At 45.1% G+C, this 22,093-nt stretch overlaps 1 protein-coding gene across 3 annotated transcripts in view; it reads left to right on the top strand.

Moving 5' to 3' along the window:
• The window catches only part of WBP1L (WW domain binding protein 1 like), a 71,229-nt gene that overhangs the window by 36,773 nt on the left and 12,363 nt on the right, over positions 1–22,093 (top strand). For all 3 annotated transcript variants that reach the window (XM_038757966.1, XM_038757964.1, XM_038757965.1), the window contains exon 2: positions 15,684–15,786. In XM_038757966.1, coding sequence (XP_038613894.1) covers positions 15,684–15,786 — 103 coding nt within the window. The remainder of the gene's footprint in view (positions 1–15,683; positions 15,787–22,093) is intronic.

Raw genomic sequence — 22,093 nt, 5'->3', positions numbered from 1 at the left:
GGGAACAAGAGCTGCTTGCCTTTCCCAGTTCTCTGATAAAGGGGGGCAGGGGGGAACGCCCTGAGGCAGCCCTTGCAACCAAGCTAAATGGGTTTTTAGGTTCTGAAGATTGTCAGTTAAATTTCACTTGGAGAAAATGGCTGAATGGGGTGGCCTCGGTTGGGTTTTATGTAATGATTTTAGGTTTCTTTTTGGGAAGAAAACCCCGCTTCTCCAAGGTGCTCGAATCTCCTTTTTAAGAGATTCACTAGTCTTCTGATTTTTCTCGGGGCTGAGTCCTTTGAAAGAAAGGCTTTCCTTAAAACACAAGATAGTGTTTTCCTCTTGAGGAAACCGAGGTACAGCCTGCAGGATATATTTTACTGAAGAGCAAAATGACTCAGTTGCAATGTTTGGATTAGAATCTGTCTCAATTCCAATCCAGAATTGAGACCGTGGCATTTTATTGCCATAAATACGATTGAATGAATGTAATTCCAAATCGGTTCTGTGCAAGAGACTCTCTGGTACAGTGAAAATTTACGGAGGAGAGAGGAGGCTAGAATGGTGGATCATATACAGAGGAGTGGCAGTCAGGTCATCAAAACCACGGGAACTTCTGTCTTTCCTCTTTCTGTCTGTCCTTTGAAAGGCAGTTTTGCCTCCACTCTTTGGTTTAGAGTCCTCATGTGAGACAGAAGAGAATCATTCTTTTCCAGTCAGTTACTACATTCAGTACTAGCTTATGAGGTGTGATCCTGGATTTTATGGGAATTGATATAAAGCTATAGGATGGATGTTATTTGAATGCAGTTCATCAGTAGCTTAGGTACTGTAGCTTCTAATGAGAACCTGCTGTGTATGCTGTCAAATAGTTTCTAGGTAATGTTCAATAATTTATTAAATGGAAGAACAAAGGAGTGTGAGACAAACTAGATTTATTCCCTTTCCTTCCTCCTCTCCTTAACCCCCGCCAAGAGTTTTTACCACTTTGCCAGATTTGAAAATGTATCAGTATGGTGTAGTGGATAGAGCACACGAGCCTGGGGGTCAGAAGGTCATGGGTTCTAATCCTGGCTCCACTCCTTGTCTGCTGTGTGACCTTGGCATGTCACTTAACTTCTCTCTGCCTGTTACCTCATCTGTAAAATGGGGATCAAGACTGTGAGCCCCACGAGGGACAGGGAGGGTCCAACCTGATTTGCTTGTATCCATTGTAGGGCTTAGTATGGTGCCTGGCACACCGTGAGTGCTTAACAAAGACCATTATTATTATTAATAATAACTATGATTATTAATAATAATAAATGATGCCCTGTTACATTTTAGGTCAGGTCTCTGTACTCTGTGTTGCTTAAGCATAAGTCTGGCTTAGGCCAAACTGAGCCCCCTTTTTCCTCTCCCCCTCCCCATCCCCCCCGCCCTACCTCCTTCCCCTCCCCACAGCACCTATATATATGTTTGTACAGATTTATTACTCTATTTTACTAGTACATATTTATTATTCTATTAATTTTGTTGATGTGCATCTAGCTTTACTTCTATTTATTCTGATTACTTGACACCTGTCCACATGTTTTGTTTTGTTGTCTGTCTCCCCCTTCTAGACTGTGAGCCTGTTGTTGGGTAGGGACCGTCTCTATATGTTGCCAACTTGTACTTCCCAAGTGCTTAGTCCAGTGCTCTGCACACAGTAAGCACTCAATAAATACGATTGAATGAATGAATATGGTTTTATGGTCAGAATACTAGCATGATATCTCAAGACCACTTCTTTTTGGATTGGAAAACAGTTGGGGTTTTAAAGTCCTGGGTAATGGAAGTTTCTGTCTTCTGTCACATGTTTAAAACTTTGGTTTCTAGATATTAAATAACCGAGAGAAAGGGTGAATGGATTAAAGCCCAGATAAATCCATCATCTCAGATATAAATGAGGCGTCTCTTTTTAGGAAGTTCATTGAACCTGCACATCCTATCAAGAAAATATTGCCCTTCCTCTAGGGAAACATCCGGTAAATATCATTGATTGATCGAGTCCCAACTGTTAAACTGTTCAGCAGTGTGGGCCGGGCCAATTCTTCAGGAGGAAAGTGAAGAGGCAACCTTGAATTGAAACAGCAGGTAGAATAATAATTGTGGTATTTGTTAACCGTTTACTGGGTGCCATGCACTGTACTAAGCGCTGGGGTGGATACAAGCAAATCGGGTTGGACACAGTCCCTATCTCTCGTGGGGCTCACAGTCTCAATCCCCATTTTACAGATGAGGCACAGAGAAGTGAAGTGACTTACCCAGAGTCACACAATAGACAAGGGGTGGTGCCGGCATTAGAACCCGGAACCTAACTTGTGCCTAACGACCTCAGTCTTCCTGGGGAGAGAGGAGGCCAGAGATGGGAAAGCTTATGGAGGGGAACTACCACACCTCCTTTATTGATAAGTAGTTCTGCTCCTCCGTCCTCCCGTCACAGACCGAACCGGGAAACAGTCTATTACCGGCTGATTTGCTCCAAGCCATTCACATCAAATGGTTAGCCATCATAGGATTAGCCACCACCAAACTAGAAGTAGTCGGTAGAGTACTCTGTAAACTCATCCTCTAGACTACAAGTTCATGGTGGGCAGGGAATGTATCTGTTATGTTGTAATATTGTACTCTCCCAAGTGATGATGATGATGGTTTTTAAGTGCTTACTGTGTGCCAAGCACTGTTCTAAGTGCTTAGTACAGTGGTGTGCACACAGTAAGCCTTCAGTAAACATGATTGACTGGTCTGGATTTCACTTCTGGGCAGCATCATGATACATGGCAGTTGTCCACTAGACTGGTGAGGTCCATGGGTAAGTCCCCCGACCCCTTCCCAAAGCCAGGGGGCCATTTTTGGGTTGGGCCGACTCATCTCCAATTTAGTGCCCCACTGCCACCCCACAGCCAGATCTGTGGGCAGGAGCTGGAGCCAGGCCCGGGCCTGGATTTTTGGCCCAGATAAACCCCTGCAGTGTAAAGCTCTAATGAACAGGCCAAGAAAATCGTGCTGTATGATGCAGATGAATAGGAAATCGGAGACTAAGTTTATACTTCGGGGCTGAAACCTTGACTCTTTCTTCCCAGATGGATTGAATTGATTTTAGAAGCCCTGGAACCAGCTTCAGGAAATATACTGTCTTCATCATCATCATCATCAATCGTATTTATTGAGCGCTTACTGTCTTGCCCTTTATCAAGATGAGCGAGGCAGAAAGGGAGACACACTAACCCTCGTGAATCCTAGAACAATGTGGTGTAAGAAGCTGCTATTTTCATGGGCAGAGGGCTTGTTTCCAACACATTTCCTCGTGCAGTGAAAAGAGAAGCCAGTTGCCTGGAGAGAAACTCAGGAAAGGAGGAATGTAACTCCTTTAGTGATGTAAAACCAGGATGGATCCTAAAAAAAACATCTTTTTCTCTAGGGACAGGCTGTGAGGTTAATAATGCGTGCCCCCCCACCCCGTACCCCCACTTTGGGGCCAAGAAAATGGAATAATTTACTACCCTTTTTTATAAACCAGGAAACAGAAACAACTCTTCCCTTTCCCTCCTTCATTCGTTAGTGCTCAGGCAACAGCTATCCTAAGTCTTACCCAGCACATTTCCAGCACTTTTTGGCTTGTTTGGGTTGACTTGACAATCAAAGTCAGTTGAAATGAGTCCTTAAGGTAGGTCTGCTACAATCGGTTTGTAACATATGGTTGCTACTAGCGTGCTCAGTGCTCTGCTCTCTTAACTAAGAGACCTAAACTCCACAAGAAACTACTGCTTCTTTCCGCTTGACCTTAGAGCTCAGTGTTTCTTGGCTTGTAGTCACCTTTCTTTTCTCCAAAGGGGGAGAGTTGAGGCGCATCCAAGGGAGCATATGAGTTCTTCTCTGCCCCGAGGCAAAAAGGGTTTTGAAAGTGGGTAGTAGTTCACGACCTCCAAATCAACCAGATTTGCTTGAGCTAAATTTGGCAAACACTTCTCTGCTCAAGGAGCAGCAGAAGTAGTATTTATTGGGTGCAGTGCACTGTACTAAGCTTTTGGGAAGTACAAAAGAGAAGCGACTTGTCTCTGCCCTCCTGAAGCTTACAGTCTAATAGGGGAGGCAGATGATGTGAGTTGGGTGAGAGCAAAGCTCCAATAATTGCCACTGATTGATTCAAGTTGATCTGTGCAGCAGCGTACTGTATAGATTGAAGGTTGGGGGCTGGGCTGGAAGCAGGGAGGCCAGCAAGGTGGCTGATGCAATAAAAAGCCGTGAAATGGCTAGAGCTTGGGTCGGCGGGAGTCGGGGGAGCTGTCTGAGTGGATCTGGGAGATGTTGGGGCGGAAGAACCGCTGGATTTGGCAGCAGATTTAGAGAATGGAAAGACAGAGCATCCAGGATAACACCAAGATTGCAGACCTGATTGGATTTCAGTCGTATTTATTGAGTGCTTACAGCGTGCAGGGTATTGTTCTGTGCGCTTGGGATACTACAGTATACTGATATAACAGAGTTGGTAGGCACATTCCATGCTGTCAACGAGCTTACAATCTAGAGGGGGAGACAGACATTAATATAAATAGCGAATCAGTCAGTTGTATTTATTGAGTACGTACTGCGTAGAGAGCATTGTACTAATTGCTTGGGAGAGTACAACATAATATAGCAGACACATTCCCTGCCCACAGTGAACTTACAGACTAGAGTCTAGAGCTTACAGTCTTGTATGTACATAGGTGCTGTGGGGCTGAGGGAGGGGTGAATAATGGGAGCAAATCAGGGTGATGCAGAAGAGGAAATGAAGGCTTAGTCAGGGAAGGCCTCTTGGAGGAGATGTGCCTTCAATTAGACTTTGAAGATGGGAAGATCAGTTGTCAGCTATGAAGAGAAAGGGTGTTCCAGGCCAGAGGCAGGTCTGAGAGAGTCAAAATCAAGGTACAGTGAGTAGGTTGGCGTGAGAGGAGCGAAATATTTGGGCCGGGTTGTAGTAGGAGAGCTGCGAGGTGAGGTAGAATGGGGCAAGGTGATTAGTGCTTTAAAGCCAATTTTAGGAGTTTCTGTTGGATGAAAATGTGGCAAGGCAACCACTGAAGGTTCTCGAGGAGTGGGGAAACGTGGCCTGAACGTTTTTGAAGAAAAGTGATCTAGGCAGCAGAGTGAAGTACTGACTGGAGTGGGGAGAGACAGGAGGCAGGGAGGTGGATATGGTAACCAAGGTGGGACAGGATAAGTGCTTGGATCAATGTGGTAGCAGTTTGGATAGAGAGGAAAGGGAGGATTTTAGCGATGTCATGAAAGTTGAACCAACAGGATTTAGTGGTAGATTGAATATGTGGGTTGAGTGAGTGAGAGGAGTCAAGGATAACACCAGAGTTAGGGCTTGAGAGACAGGAAGGATAATGGTGCCATCTGCAGTGATGGGGAAAATGCGGGGGACAGATTTAGTTTGAGGTGTCAGCAGGGCATACAAATGGAGATGTCTTGAAGGCAGGAAGAAATGTGAGGCTGCAGAGAGGGAGAGATCGGTGCAGGAGATGTAGATTTGGGAATTATCCACGTAGAGGTAGTTGAAGCCATGGGAGTGAATAGAAGGGGACCCAGGACTGAACCTTGAGAGACTCCCACAGTCGGGCGGGGGGAGGCAGAGGAGGAGCCCACAAAAGAGACTGAGAATGTCAGAGAGATAGGAGGAGAACCAGGAGAGGACAGTCAGTGAAGCCAAGGTTGGATAAAGTTTCCAGGAGAAGGGGATGGTGGACGGTTTTATTATTGGTTGCTGTTTTGTTCTCCGACTTGGTTAGTTAACACACCATCCAAACAGGCGTACACATCAGAGCATGTCTCTTTGCTTAGCTACTGTATCTTGTTTTCAGGCACCACACAGTTTATCATGTGGTTTTCATTTGGCATTTAGCAGTTGCAGCCTCCCCACTGTGCCATGCTCCGAATACTTCGTTCCTAGCTGTCCAACACATCTGTTCTGGACATTGACTGTGAGGGAATCTTGCAGAGCTGGTGGGTTAGGAATGCTATCCAGGCAGACAGGCTCCTAGATTCCTCCTCCTTCTCTCAGGTTCTTCATTCTGTGCTCCAGGCCCCGGCCTCCGCTTGTTTCTTGTAAGCTTGCCATGGAATACTTCGGAGGTCAGATGTTAAGGTTAGACGGCCCAGGAGGAGACTTTGTACTAAGCAAATGAAAATTTCATAGCTGGAGCTCCCAATTGATTTCCCGTAGGATCAGCTTGTGCTTTAGTTTACACTGGGAGGTCGAGAGGCATGTGCAGTACGGAGAGGGGTTTGAACGAGTTTAATCCTTCCTGGTCAGTTTGTCAGGAGCAGCACCTCTGCGTCCTCATTCTGAAGCCAAACTTTTCATTTATCTCTTGTGGACCGAACCTGAAAGTCGGGGGTGTGTGTGTGCTCAAAAATCATAAAGCCAGAATACTGACAAGAAGCAAGTTTGAGACTGAGCTGGATTTTGTTGCCAGAGCTTGCACTGCGGGTAACTGACTTTGGGTAAAACGGTTTAAATCCCCACCCTTAGGTTACCTGTTGTTGGGATTTTAAGGAGGGCTTTTCAATTAGGGAAATTCCTGCTCTTCTTAATGTTGCTGCTGAGGGACAGAGAAATCTATTTCCTAGACTGAATCAGATGGCAGCGAAGCCATTTTTGGTATAACTCCCTCTCTGAAGCAGAAATAAACAGCTTCCAGGAACTGTGCTGAAATTTCTGTCAACACTAAATCTGGGGCTGTTTTTCAGACAGACAAGTAAACAGAGGGGAGCCCCATTGGCTCTGACATCTGTAACAATGAACTGGAAAGTATGGCGATTATTTAGTTCAGGAACTTATTTTTACTTAGATTAAATAGCACCCTGATAGAAATGGCAGTTTGTAAATCCTTTTAAAAATATATCTGGGAATAAACAGCACAGTGTAGTGGCTAGAGCACGGGCCCGGGAGGCAGAAGGTCATGGGTTTTAATCCCAGCTTCACCACTTGTCTGCTCTGTGGCCTTGGGCAAGTCATTTTACTTCTGTGGGTCTCAGTTACCTCATCTGTAAAATGGGTATTGAGACTGTCAGCTACCTCATCTGTAAAATGGGTATTGAGACTGTGAGCCGCATGTGAGACGGGGACTGTGTCCAACCCGATTTGCTTGTATCCACCCCAGTGCTTAGAAGAGTGTCTGGCACATATTAAGCACCTAATAAATACCATTATTATTATTATTAATAAACATTTAACTTCAGCATTTCAGATCTACTAAGACTTTTTGTATTGTTTGTATATTATATATATATATATATGTATATATATTATCTAGACTGTGACCCCGCCTTCTAGACTGTGAGCCCGCTGTTGGGTAGGGATCGTCTCTATATGTTGCCAACTTGTAGTTCCCAAGCGCTTAGTACAGTGCTCTGCACACAGTAAGCGCTCAATAAATACGATTGAATGAATATATATATATATAGTATATATTTCTATTTTTTTTATTCTTTTGTATTTCAAGTTGGACATCTTTGCCCAAGTGATCTTGATTTTGGAAATTAAAACTTCCTGTTTAATAAACAGCAAGTTAAGTCTTGCATCCCCAATCCAAGCTCCCCATTTCTTTCCCGTTTCACCTGGTTTTGGTAGCTTGTTGCTTGGTTTTTCCCACGGGCTTCCTGGCAGGAAAAGTGCAATTCAGTATCAAATCCCTTCTGAATGTCACTAACTGAATATGACGAAGCGCTCTGCCTTGTCTTATGTTAGGGATGTTGGACTGGTAAAAATTGTAAAAGCGGAACAGTGCTACCTAGCAGGGGACAAGGGGAAGGAGGAGAGGGCTGAGTGGGGAATGAATGTGTGCAGTAGAGGATTCCTTTTTTTTTTTTAAATATAAACGCTTACTATGTGCTAGGCAGTCTACTAAGTGCTGGGGCAGATACAAGATAGGTTGGACACAGTCCGTGTCCCACGTGGGGCTCACAGTTTTCATTCCCATTTTACAGATGAGATCACTGAGGCACAGATTTGTGAAGCAACTTGTCCAAGGTTACACAGCAGACAAGTGGTGGAGCTGGGATTAGAACCCAGGTCCTTTTGACGCCTTGGTTCAGATTCCACCCACTAGTCACACTGCTTCCCATTTTGTTGCTTGGTAAATCACCCTCTCTAAATTTGGGTTGAGTGGAGGGCTGACCCTCAGCAGAGCTACCTGTAGAAGCAGATTCAGTCCTCATCTTTTAAGCAGACGCTGCCTAATACGTCCAATTGAATGATGGCTGTGTGGCCGTACTACTGCTTGAGGACTTGTGAGACTGGACAGCTTTCGTCCTTTGGGATCTTCAAAGGTGAAACCATGGTATTTTAATAATTAGGGTACTTGTTAAGCACTTACTATGTGCTAATCAACTACATTAAGTGCTTACTGTGGTGTAGAGCACTGTCCTAAGCTTCTGGGAAAGTGCAGTGTAACAGTTGGTAGACATGTTCCTTACTCATAATACACTGTGCTGAGCCCTGGGGGAGATGCAAATCAATCTAGTATTTTTGTTTAATGGTATTTGTTAAGCACTTACTGTGTGCCAGGCACGATACTAAGTACTGGGGTAGGTACAAGCTAATTAGGTTGGAGGCAGTCCATATCCTACAGGGGCACACTGTCTTAATCCCTCTTTTTCAGATGTGGGAACTGAGGCACAGGGAAGTGAAATGACTTGCCCAGGGTCACACAGCAGACAAGTGGCAAAGCTGGGTTTGGAACCCAAGTCCTTCTGATTCCCAGGCCCCTGCTCTACCCCTGCCCTACTTCTTGATAGGGAGAGGAGTAGTGATAGTGAAGGGAAAGCCCTCTTTACCACATGGGGCTCAAAGTCTAAAACCCTCTTAACGCCCTTAGATCTGAGCGAAAGCCCCAAGTAAGAAATTAAGGCCCTGCATAACTACCTTACGGCAGACTTGAGGTGAATGGATTAACTGAATGGATTAATGTCCCAGTTTAGGCAGGATTGATCCCATCATTTGTCGTCCTCCACCTAAAAGTTCTTCCAGACCTAACTGCCCCGGAAAATCTAAAGGAGAAGTGAATGGTCTGTGAGATGGGGGTACATCTGAGGATAATAATAATAATGATGGCATTTATTAAGCGCTTACTATGTACAAAGCACTGTTCTAAGCGCTGGCGAGGTTACAGAGTGATCCGGTTGTCCCACGGGGGGCTCACAGTCTTAATCCCCATTTTACAGATGAGGGAACTGAGGCCCAGAGAAGTGAAGTGACTCGCCCAAAGTCACACAGCTGACAGTTGGCGGAGCTGGGATTTGAACCCATGACCTCTGACTCCAAAGCCCGCACTCGTTCCACTGAACCTCGCTGAGGAGTTGCACAGGAGGGAGATCAAGACCATTTCAGCATTCTTTTCTGGGTTCCTCCACCCTCCTCTGCCCCATTCTCCATTTTCCCCTTTGACTCTGTCCCCTTTTACGCCTGCCCCCAAAATCCAGCTTCTTCCCGGGGAGAGCAGCGTGCTGTGATGCCTCAGCAACAGGGGTGTGATTGAAGTCCCTGAAGATGTTTCAGAAGGGGGTGCTTGACCTCATCCAAAATTGCTACCACCAATCAGGTTTTCCAGCTTGATTAGACTTTCGCTATTTCCAGTTTACCAGAGAGACCGTGTGAGCTACAGTTCGCCATGCATCATGAACAGGAAGTCTTATAGTGGAGAAATGCAGGAAAATGGACCCCTTTCCAATGTCGTGAAGATTGAAGCCATCTACATAACTTTTTCACCAATCTTGCCCATTAGAAAGATTTTTTTTTTTTTTAATGGAGATTACTGTTTGAATAGTTTGCAAATTCCATGGCTGGGTCAACCTGGAAATGAGCTGGGTTGATCTTCTCCCACTCCCTTCTGCGTCGCCCTGACTTGCCCCCTCTGTTCTTCCCCTGTCCCAGCCCCACAGCACTTATGTACATATCTGTAATTTTTTTATATTAATATCTGTCTGCCCCCCCTCCATACTGAAACTCGTTGTGTGCAGGGACTGTTTTTGTTTACCATTTTATTGTACTTTCCCAAGCACTTAGTACAGTGCTTAGTAAGCACGCAATAAATATGATTGAATGTATGCATGAATAGAAGGATTGAAGGTGCTATGTAGGGCTTTTGGGGCCAACCCAAGTTGGGGATCAACAAGCCATGACCCCTGTTTAAAAAAGGGAACCTTTCTGTTCAACGTGTACCCCTTCTTCCCCCTGACTTCCAAGAGGCTCTTGAGCAGCACATCACTGTGGGGCTTGCCACGTGCCGTATTTCCCAGGAGGAGCAGGGTCTTGGGGAAGCAGCATGGGGCTGGGAATCAGGAGACTTGGGCTCTTGGCTCAGTTTGGTCACTGACCTGCTGGCTGAATCTGGACAAGTCTCTTAACTTCTCTCTGCCTCAGTTTCCTCATGTGTTGAATGAAGACACCACCCCCCATTCCCTCCCGCCACAGTACTGTTGGGAGGAAAAAATAATGTAATGAGTATGAAAGCACTTTGGAAAAATATACCCCAAACACATTCAAGGGTGGTAGTGGTATAGTTGAGGATAATGTTATTGTTATTATTATTACCATTCCCTCCCCTTTACTCAGAACAACCCAATACCCCGGATAAGAAACATTAGGGAAGTGGCAGCCCCACTTAAGAAGCTGCCTATTTTTCCGTCTCCCTAAAGTATGACATTTACTCCACACACTGTGTAGCGGAACAGCAGTTTCCCTAGGAAGGAGAATGGCTCATATGAAGAAAGTGTCTCCAGAATTGGAGTGTTAAATGATTCAGGTGGAAGCACATCTGTCCTACCTATCCAAGGTATTTTTGGGGACTCCCCTCTTCCCCCCCGTGGCTCTTGTTCTAGGGGCCTATTAAGAGACTGAAGGAGAGAACCGTTATTTACCTGACTTGGAGGTGCTATATTTTTAAAATTCTTGAAGGCTTTGTCAATGCTAGAACCAGACTATCAAGCAACTTCTTAAGTCTAGGACATATTGAAATAATAGTAATCGTAGAGGAGCTACTTCGTTGTCAATGATCCGTGAAGTAATTATGATCCTTTGGATGCTGTTAAGATTAATTGGAGGTATTATCAAGTAGTTTTGTGTCACAATTGACCTCCTCCTCGACAATTGCTGTTTTCCAAGTGTGCTTTTGACATGACTTTCAAAAACACTGGGGCAGGAAAGTCACTAATGATGTAAAATAACTAAACAGAAGTCAATTTTACTGTTTCCTCTGTAGTAGCAGCAGCTAGCAAACCTTAAAATGGAGCTAATTGGCTGAGAAAACATTGATACGTGCTATCCTTAAGGAAAAAATCCAGTGCCACAGAAATATTCAGAGGACCAGTATTTTCATTGAAAAGCACTCAGTGGAACTCGTTTTTATTTTTTATTTAAAGATTGTTGTAGAAATTGGAACATTTAAACTTGGGCATTTGCTGTTTTTGCCTCTAGCCAACCTAAGAAGCAAAGAGGCCCCACTCTCAACTCTATTTATATTCATCTGCCAAACCACTCACAGTTTTATACTGGGCATGGAAGCGGTCCTAATTTCTTTCCCCTAGCAGTGTGATGTTTGTTTTAAAAGTACAGGTGGCTGGCTTCCCAGGGGCAGTTGCCTTTCAGCTGAATTTCTAGAAAAATTTTACAAGTAGAGAGTGAGGGAATTAAAGCCAGAAAAGCAGGAACATATTTCCCTCAGTTTTTATGTTGGTGCTAAGAAAGTTCTCGCACTGATTAAATTGACCTTTACAACTGCTAGGCTAAGAATAGCAACTGTAGGACCTGGATACTGCCGAGGAAAATTTTTTAATCCTTCAGGTTTTGCTGCCATCAAAGAGAATGAGGTAACTTTTTTTGCACGTGTTCATATATCAACATTGCTCATAACTTTTAAATTATGGAAATTATTCTTTCCAGCCCTGGGCACGTCTTGTTCACACATGTTTCTTTTCCCTTCATGCCAGTCCTCGGTTTTCAGCAACAGGGTTGTGGAATGTTTGTCTAGCAAGTGATGGACCAGGGGCATTGGCATGCGTTCTTAGCAACTAAAATCCTTGGGTCATTACTGATATGAAAAGCTTTGGAATGTATGCTGCGACTCTTACTAGTATCAGTATTATTATCGAATTATTATTATGATCGTGGTATTTATTAAGCTCTCGTTATGTGTCAAGCACTGTTCTAAGCTCAGGGGGATCCAAGTTAATCAGGTCAAGCACATATTTTAAAAGCCTATAGTTCAAGTCACCCTTGGCTGAATGTGTGACAGACGGCCTTCTGAAGAAGCCATTGAATACCCTATAAATAATAACCTGAAAGGCAAGACCTAGCTTGGAGTGAAGGGTTTCAACCTTTATTAAAGCTTTCTTCATCCCAAGCATCTTTCAGCAGTTGCTAATGGTGATTTTTGTGAGCAACGTGACGGGGTTGCTTTGGTTATTCAGACAGTATGTATTCCTTCAGGCAGATACCTGTCAAGGCCCTTTAATTAAAGAAAATGGAACAGCAAGTAAACAAAGCTTTTTCCTGAGACAGAAGCGCTTCTGAATTTGGGGAGGAATTTTGAGTCGGAGTCGTGGCTTGTGACCTGACGGCACCTCTCCCGACAAGCTTCTCCCGTCACACCGTTTGCCCCCCTTTACCTGGAACAACCTCACGGATACCGAAGTGAAGAAAAAGGTCATTCCAGACCTAGGGGAATTGGCCGAGTGGCCCACCAGACAGAATTCCTCCGTCGGAGTCGGGCAGGGGCCGTGACTCCTGGGATTCTGCCGGTTCCAGGAAGGTGGAGGCATAGCAGAAGAATGAGTCAGGCCCTACTTAGTACCAGGCCTTCTGTCTCCGGGGAAGGGAGTGTTGAGAGAAAAGTAGACACCGGCAGTCATAAGGATACCGCTTGTTTAGATTGAAAACACTTTCAGTAGCATCCAGCTGCACTTAGAAGCAGTCGGCCACACCTCCTTTAGAGTCCGTGCCTCTTCTGGGGAGATATGTGAGAAAGAAACGGAGCCAGAGTCCTCCTTTGTGTCAGGGGATCGAGAACGGCTCATCCTCTTGAAGAGCTAGGCAAGCAGTTTGATCTGTGCCCGTGTGAAGTTGCGTTAAAAATCCTGCGTTTGTCAAGATGCTAAATTTGAGGGGCAGGGAGGAATCCCAATACTAGTGCTGCTATAAAATCTGACTGCTTTGAAAATAGTTTGCCCACCCTGGGACAAAAAGCAAGTGAGAGCGAGGTTCAGTTCATCCTAATTATAACAGGCGAATGACTCAGGCCTATTGGAAACGTCGGCTACGGGGACTTCAGTTGCTAACTACTGGCGTGCAGGTTCAGTTTTCCTTTTTAATTATTATTATTATCATTATCACCATTATATTTAAGTGCTTACTCTGTGTCAAACACTGTTCTAACTGCTAGGGTAGCTACAAGTTAATCAGGTTGGACGCAGTCCTTATTCCATTTGGGTTTCACTAAGTAGGAGGGAGAACAGGTAACTGAATCACCGTTTTACAGATGAAGATCCTGAGGCACTGAGAAGTTAAATGACCTGTCCAAGGTCGCACAGCAGGCAAGCGCTTAGAACAGCGCTTTGCACGTAGTAAGCGCTTAACAAATGCCATCATTATTATTATTAAGTGGCAGAGCTGGGATTAGAACCTGGGTCCTCTGACTCTTAGGCCCGTGCTTTTTCTACTAGTCCATGATGCTTCTCTATGATACTCAATAAAAATGTTGCTTGCATAAGGATCACTCCCAACTTGCTTTAAAGGTTTTTTTGTTTTTAAATGGTATTTAAGTGCTTACTACATGCCAGGCACTGTACTAAGTGTTGGGGTAAGAGTCAAGCTAATCAGGTTGGATACAGTCCATGTCCCACACAGGGCTCACAGTCTTTTTCCCTGTTTTGCAGATGAGGTAACTGAGGCACAGAGAAATGAAGTGACTTGTCCATGGTCACACAGCAGACTCGTGGCAGAGCTGGGATTAGAACCCACGTCCTCCGATCCCCAGGCCCATGCTCTCCATTAGATCCCATTACTTCTTGCAGTTTGAAACCTCTGCTTCTGAGTTTGGGTTTTTAACAGCGTTTATTAGAATTCCACAGTTCTGTCAGTACAGTCTATCCCAAGTATTATTTTTGCTTACTTATCCTAAATGGAAATCTTCTGAAAGGAAAAGTTCCTTTAGCATCACTTGTGCATTTCCTGATTTGTCCTGCTCTGTTGGATTTGGTTTTGCAATTGTCAAGGCAGTGCAATGGCTCAGTTTCCAGGGATTGGCAGAGTAACCCGACACTTGGGTGGCTTTCATGGTTTTGAAATGTCCTCTCATCTTTCTCTTCCCATACCCTCACATTCTGTCCTAAAAGGCAGTTTTCGAGGTGTGGCAAAATATTATAGGGGAAGAGTCTGAGGAACCATTCTTGGGTCAGCCAAGGGCAGTACACAGTCCAGTTACAGAGATCTTTATTAGGAGATGAAAATCAATTCTACCTCAAATCCTCCAGGCATTAGTTCCAATCAAATGGGGTTGCTCAATGACTCACTGTCACGCATGCATAGCCCTGTTCACAGTAACTAGAATAGTTTGCTTATTCTCCCCCTCAGCAAGAGGAGCAGGATGTAGTATAGGACAGAATTTAGGGGCTGGCATGCCTGGTTTGAGATCTGCATGATGTATATGTTGTGGACCCACGTGGCTTGTTGAGTTGTTACAAATACTGACGGTTTCTTTTCTCCGTTTAGGAGGGTGGTTTTCTTGCGAATGGAGAAAAACTTAGCAACACAAAAATGACTTACATCAGAAGGTATTAGATGGTTGGCAGTCCCTTGCTCTCCAAAGATGATTTTGGCACCGCAGTTAAGATTAGGATATGGTGTGGCTCTCACATCCTATACATGGGTGTGATTTTTTTTGTTTTTTATTTTTTGCTTTCTGTTTCTCTCCACCCACCACTGCAGAGAAGCTGTTTCTGAAATGGAATATGGCAACTGTTCGATAGCTCCAAAGCCACCCTCCACAACCGTCCCAGCCAAGGGAGTGACGTAGACTCATGTATCTAGTTGAGCTTTTTAAAGGGACTCGCAATAGGAAAAATGCAGTGAAGCAAACTGGAATTTGCCCAGCATAGTGGGGCTGAAGTTTCTATAGTCTAATAATTAAAAATTACAAGAGCAGCAGATTTTTGGGCCTCTCTGAGCGATGGGAGTTTGTATTATCATCCCCGTGACATCCTCACAAACATATTCTACGCAGTGAGGTTTATGTGGTGGTAAAAATGTAGTTCATGTGACAGTTAATCCTGGAAAACTGATGAAAGTATTCCAGGAAAAAATTTCCCCAGGAAGCCAATTTAACCACAACAACAAATTAAAATAAATCCTAAAACATGCTGCTAATTAGGGCTGGATTTTAGAGAAAGGCACACAGTCATCGCCACTTGGCTATAAATAAAGGGAGGCGGCCTTCCACCTTTTGAACATAACACTCATGTTTTAGAATCTGAATTTTCTTTAACTTGGAGGTAGTGGCAGTGCTCCATAATGAATAAACCAGCCGAATTAGAGATCTGTGGTACTGCATGAAGGCTGGGGACGAGAGGATGGATAGGGAGACAGAGCAGAGGTATTTAAGGTTGTAATGTAACATTAAAATTCTTTTTGATTTTAGGATAAGGAAACCTGTGTGGGCATCAACAATCAGAGTTACATATGTGACACGGGACACTGCTGTGGACAGTCGCAGTGCTGCAACTACTACTATGAACTCTGGTGTAAGTGCTTGTCTTTGTGGTGTTTAGCCTTTTGCAATCTGCTTAAAATTTGCCTCTATTGTTCAAGAAATGGTCGGATCTTCCCCTGACGGTGGGCAAGCGCTTCAGCAGCCAGACCCTTCTGGAATCAGAGGAAGGAGAATTTATTCATCTGCCCCCGGGTGTCTTAGCAACAGCTAGGGCAATGATTTTGTGGCTATTATAATAAGGGGACAGGCCTTTCTTGGTCAGTAGGGCTTCAAAATCACTATTGTGATTGTGCTCAGAAAAGCAGGCAGAGAAGAAGCCTCGCCATACCCTTAGTCAGTAGCTATGCTAGAACTGGAGTCAAATGTGAGGTTGTCTCAGTCATGGACTGGTTGCAAACTACAGTTAGTGGTCCGTTCTGGTTGCCCCTCATCTTGGGCTGTGCTTAGGCCAGGAGCTGAGCGCCCCGGAGGGAGACATTGGGTGAGGCCTTCCGCAGTTGCAGTTTCTCCTAAGGAGAACTGCTGACTCTGCTGGATGATTGATGGCGGTGGGACAAAGGAGTCTCCCATCAGGGACACGATGAAGGAGCCTCAGGAGGCTATGAGGGCCAAAGGTGGGGGGCCTTTTTGGGGGGCGGCTCCCTCGCTTCACTCTCCATTTGTCAGAATTCGTCACTCAGCTTTCTGGGTGGGACAGGGAGATGATTTTTGCTTCCCCATCCACAGGCCTGAAGTAAATGGCGATTCTAATTCTAGTGCTTCTCTGCATTCCTCCAAGTTGCTACATGGCTCACTTTTATTGCAATCAGCCTGATTTCTTGGGTCCTTAGAATACTTTGGGGGGCACTTGTTGCAGAGAGCAAACTACAGTGTTCCAGCTGAGACCAATTCCCCTCCCTCCTCCCTCTCAGAAGGAAATGAACTTATTCAGCTCACTTGTCGCACGATCCTGAATTAACAGATGCCCTCTGACTTGATGACTTCCCCAGCTGAGGACTTTTCTCCTGAAAGATCTGCAGTGTAGCTCAGTGGAGAGAGCACGGAATAGGGAGTTAAGAGACTTGTGTTTGAAATCTGGGTTCTAGGCTGCCACTGCCTGTGCTGGGTTAGCTTAGGCAAGTCACTCAGCTTCTCTAGGTGTCAGTTTCTTCATCCTTTAAAGTGGGTATAAAGTGCTTGCTGTCCCTCTGTCTTAGATTGGGAGACCGGGACTGGGTCTGATTGGATTCTCTTGGATGTATTCCGGGGCTTAGCATAGTTACCGGCACATAGTAAATACTTAATAAATACCATCGTTAGCCTTATTCCCAGTACTCTTTTTTTTTTTAGTATTCTAGCTTTTATTTGACCAAGTTAATATTTAAGATGAATGTTCTTTCCTAGCCTTCAGATGTGGGGTTCCTTTCAAATATGGTTGTATTAACAGGTAACATTATCACCTCTATCTGACCAGTGAAAATTTTGACAATGTTACTGAACGGGTTACCTCACTGGGTAAAAATCAACCCAGGGGACCGAATCAGTGGATTGGTGCCAGTGTAGTGTTTAACCCGAGGTCCTTTGGTTCTAACTTAAACACAAGTTAACCTAAGGGTCCACACTCAGGGTATGATGGGTGGTGGGGATGTAGAGAGAGAAAGGGAGTTTGCACAGTTGTCGAATTAGGTTGCATCAGTGCATTATTTATCGCTTACCCCATATAGGAGGAGCATCTACCGAGGACGACCAGCCTGAAACGTGACTGTCCCCTAACTCTGTTAGCTGTTCTTCTTTGCAAACCGTCTCTCCAGTTGTTTCCCTAACCCATCTCCTGGAACAGGCACTTCCAGAATGGTAAAAATCCTGGCTGAAATGTATTGCTGGTGGAATCCCCTCTAGACTGTAAGCTCGTGGTGGGCAGGGAATGTGTCTGTTATATTGTCCTATCATAGTCTCCCAAGCGCTTGATATAGTGCTCGGCGCACAGTAAGTGCTCAAAAAATACGATTGACAGACTGACTGAATCCCTGGCTCTCACCCAGGCCCCTGCCTGGCTGTTCAGGGAAGTCTTGAGAAGGCTGCAGGTGTCATTCCTTTCATCCCTTTTCTTGCTGTTTTGTGCTTATCCTACTGGCATTGTCACCCTTCAAATGTTTCCAACCTCCAAGTTCACCTAGAATCAGTATAATATAACAGGGGCCGGGATTTCTGGAGGCCTGGGTTCTTTCTCCACCACTGCTGCCCTCAAGTCACTTCACTTCTCTGTGCCTTGGTTTCCTCATCTGCCAAATTAGGCCTGTATGCACCCCTTCCTCTTTCTCTCACTGGGGAGTTAAGAACACAGTTAGATCATTGGCGTGAAAAAAGAAAAGTGCTATATGAATTTCATAAAACTTGGAGTTATTATTACTCTTAGGATTCTCATGTGTGTGATTTTTTTTTTCTTCTTAAAGTTGGCCCAAATAGGAGCCTCTGTGCCCCCCGACACCCCACAACTCTGCATTTTCAGCAAACCCCAGAGCTGTTGCTAGGAAATGGCAAGGTGCTGTAGCAGCAGATGTTGGAATCCGAGTCATGCAAGCGCCTAGTACCATTTCAGCTACTGGGTCAGGAACTGGAGTCTAGCATCTGTAACAGGTAGGGAAAGAGACACCAACTTCCTTTGGGACCCAGATTGCATTGCCGGGCGCCGTATATGAGTCCCCATTACTTGAGGTTGGACCTTGCCGACTCACCCATCAGGGCTAGCATGCTTGACAGGATATGTATCTGGGACCAGGCATTATGTTGCTGTAGTGGCCGTTGTGAGGACATAAAACTTTAAACCCTCGCTAAAACTTCAAAAGTTCCAGTTAGCTCAAAGCCACCAGAGTTGTGCATTTCCAAACAGATTTTTGAGCTTCTTTAAAGAGGAATAGTTGTCAAACCAGGTTCCGTATCTATGTTTTTTGCGGCGTTTTTCCCCCCTTCTCTTTTCTCTTTTTAACCACAGCACTTAGGCAAGGGGGTGACTGGAAGAGATATTGTTTGGAATGGAAAAAAAATTAAAACCTTGGCCGAGACGTGCCTCTCTCTGAAACTCAATCGCACCTCGTGGCCAATGGGAGTGGTTCTTGTAAACAGGATCTGTCTTGCTCCCCTGTTGGATTGGTGGGTGGCGGGGTCTGAAATTTCCAGAGGACACTTATGACCGCGGACGAGGTCCGTCCTAATTATAAACAGACTGAATGGGGTGGGGAATGAGGCTGGGGGGCGGGGAGGGACAGGACACCACGGGGCCCAGAAAACTAATCCTGTCAATAGGAAGCAGTAAAGTAGCGGGCAAAAATCATTGTTGTTGTTTTTTTTACTTTGTTTTGTTTTTAAAATAATGGGACAGGGCCTGGAAAACTGATGTTCCAAGCAGGTGGATAGACTGTTTAAAATGCAGAGAATCACTGTGTTCGAATGATCCCTCCAAGCACCAAGTCAAAACAAAAGTCTGGAACGTCTTTGCCAAAAAGCCGGAGTACCAGACGAGCACTGCACAGATCCTGAAAAGGAGAAAATGAAGTCAGGAGTGCAGTTCCCGGTTGACAAAACTTTCGGCGACCCGGGCTGAGGATCGCCACCAGCTTCTTGCTCTTAAAATATGGAAGACATGGTCCAGAATTTAGAGGCAGCGTGGGGTTCAGCCATCTGCTTAACTTTCACCACAGTCTGGAGCGGGAGCAAGCGGGAAAAGAACGCGTCGATCGCTAGTCATTTTTCCCTGCTAGTTACCAAAAAACAGTGGAATAAACAAATTACTCAGATTGGATGGCATGCGTCCAAGAGTCCTGAAGTTGCAGAATTCCTGGCAAGAATGTGTAACCTATCTTTACCAGTGACCACGGCACTGATGGCTTGGCAAATCATCACTCTCACTCCCCTTTAGACAAAAGGATCTAGAAGCCATCCTGGGCAGTAAACCCAACTGCTGCAGCTGGCGAATTGGTCGAATCCCAAATTAAGTGTAGGATCAGCGAGCACTTAGAAAAACAGAACCTGTTGAGGGAAGGGTAGCATGGTTGCGAAAAGGGGGAAAGTAATATCTCAGTAATGTGGAATTTTTTGAAAGAGTTGGTCAAAATGTGGATCGGGAAGAACATTTTCTAAAGGCCTTTGACGTGCTTCCGTTCCAAAGATGAAAAACAGGGTAATCAGAGGATTGGAGGAAGGATTGTCTCATGTATAGAAAACCAGCCAAAGAGGACAGAAAGGGAAGGGATAAATAGCCACTTTTCAGGATAGGGCATGTAAATAGAGGGGAGTCCTATGGACCACAGTGCTAGAGCCAGTTTTAGCGTCTCCATAAATAATCTGGAAGACGAATATGTAGTGAAATCTCTAAGTTCTTCTGGGAGGTGAAATGTCGATGCAGATGGGGATAAATGGTACAAAGATCTCATTAAAGCTGTGTGCGTGGACTGAAAAATGGCAGGTGAGCTTACTTTTGAGCGAGTGCTCGCCCTACACCCCAAGGAAGCAGCGTGTCCCAGTGGACAGAGAATGGGCCTGGGAGCCGAAGGGCCCGGGTTCTAATCCCGACCCTGCCGCTTACCTGCAGTGTGACTTTGGCCAAGTCACTTCCCTTCTCTGTCCCTCAGGTACCTCATCTGTAATATGGGGATTGCAGCTGTGAGTCCTGCATGGGATAGGGACTGTGTCCAATCCGATTTGCTTGTGGTCCACCCCAGTGCTTAGTACAGTGCCTGGCACATAGTAATCACTTAAATACCATAATTAGTAGTAATAGTAGTAGTAGTCACAGATCAGGGAGGAAAGCTCAGAGTCGGTGTGGCTTAGTGGAAAGAGCATGGGCTTTGGAGCCAGTGGTCATGGGTTCAAATCCCGGCTCCACCAATTGTCAGCTGTGTGACTTTGGGCAAGTCACTTCACTTCTCTGGGCCTCAGTTACCTCATCTGTAAAATGGGGATTGACTGTGAGCCTCCTGTGGGACAACCTGATCACTTTGTATCCCCCAGCACGTAGAACAGTGCTTTGCACATAGTAAGCGGTTAATAATTGCCATTATTATTATTATCTGTTAACTGTTCTTTTAAATCATCAATGGCATTTGAGGTCACTGTCAAAAAGGCCAACTGGATGCAGGGTTAATCAGAAAGGCCATAGAAATGCTATATAAAATAATAACAGTTGCAGTATTTGTTCAGTGCGTACTCTGTGCCAAGCACTGTAATGAGCACTGGGGTAGATACAAGTTCATTAGGTTGGGCACAATCCCTGCCCCACATGGGGCTCAAGGTTTAAGAAGAACATGTCTTGAATCCCCATTTTCCAGAAGGGAAACTAAGGCTGAGAGAAGTTGTGACTTGCCCAAGGTTTAAGCACCTCCTATGTGCAAATGCCCTGTGTGCTCAGAGTTAGTCAATCGATGGTATTTATTGAGCACTTACTGTGTGCAGGCCGCTGTACCAAGCACTTGGGAGTGTACAAAATAATGAGAACCAGAGAAGGAGCAGAAGGACAAGCAAGATGATGAGGGGAATGGACAAGCTCAGTGTGGAAAAATGCAGGCCGAAAAGTGATACGATAGCAGGGCCCCCCTCCCGCTTAGATCGTGAGCCCCTTGGAGGGCAGGGTCTTTGTCCAACCTGAATATCTTGTATCGACCCAGCACTGGTAATGTGCTTTGTGCTTAAATATCCCTAATAATAATATCCAGTCATAAAGGAAGTGGACCGGGAGGACATGGAACTGTTGCTCACTGAACCCCACATCCACTCGAGCTTGAAGAAGTAGGCTCAGAATTGGGCCCCTATGGGGAGGACTGGATCTGATGATCTTGTATCTGCCCCAGTGCTTAACACAGTGTTTGGCACTTAGTGTTCAATAAGTCCTGAGAAGCAGCACAGCCTAGTGGATAGAGTATGGGCCTGGGAACCAGAAAGACATGGGTTCTAATCCTGACCTTTTCACTTGTCTGTGGTGTGACCCTTCGGCAAGTCACTCAACTTCTCTGTGCCTCAGTTCCTTCATCTGTCCCATCTGATTATCTCGTACCTATCCCAGCTTTTAGCACAGTGCCCGGCACTCAGTAAGTGCCTAACAAATACTCTTTATAAAAAAAGTCTTCAAAGTATTATTATTAAACAGAAGGAACCCTTCTTCACACAGTGGATGGTAAGAAAATGGTATTCTATTGTGCAGCGTAAACAGATCATTAGATCCAAGTGAGGTGTGTATATATTATGCGTAAGTGATCCATCATGGGTTCCAGGTTACAAATTAGGGGCGTGAAGGGGGAAAATCAGTGCATCCCTGAGGGTGAGGATTGATGGTGTTCCGGGTGTCTCTTGCCACTTTTTGGAGACTG

This window comes from Tachyglossus aculeatus, chromosome 16 (genome assembly GCF_015852505.1).
Source record: "Tachyglossus aculeatus isolate mTacAcu1 chromosome 16, mTacAcu1.pri, whole genome shotgun sequence".
Taxonomy (NCBI): domain Eukaryota; kingdom Metazoa; phylum Chordata; class Mammalia; order Monotremata; family Tachyglossidae; genus Tachyglossus; species Tachyglossus aculeatus.
This window is presented reverse-complemented; position numbering and strand designations above follow the sequence as displayed.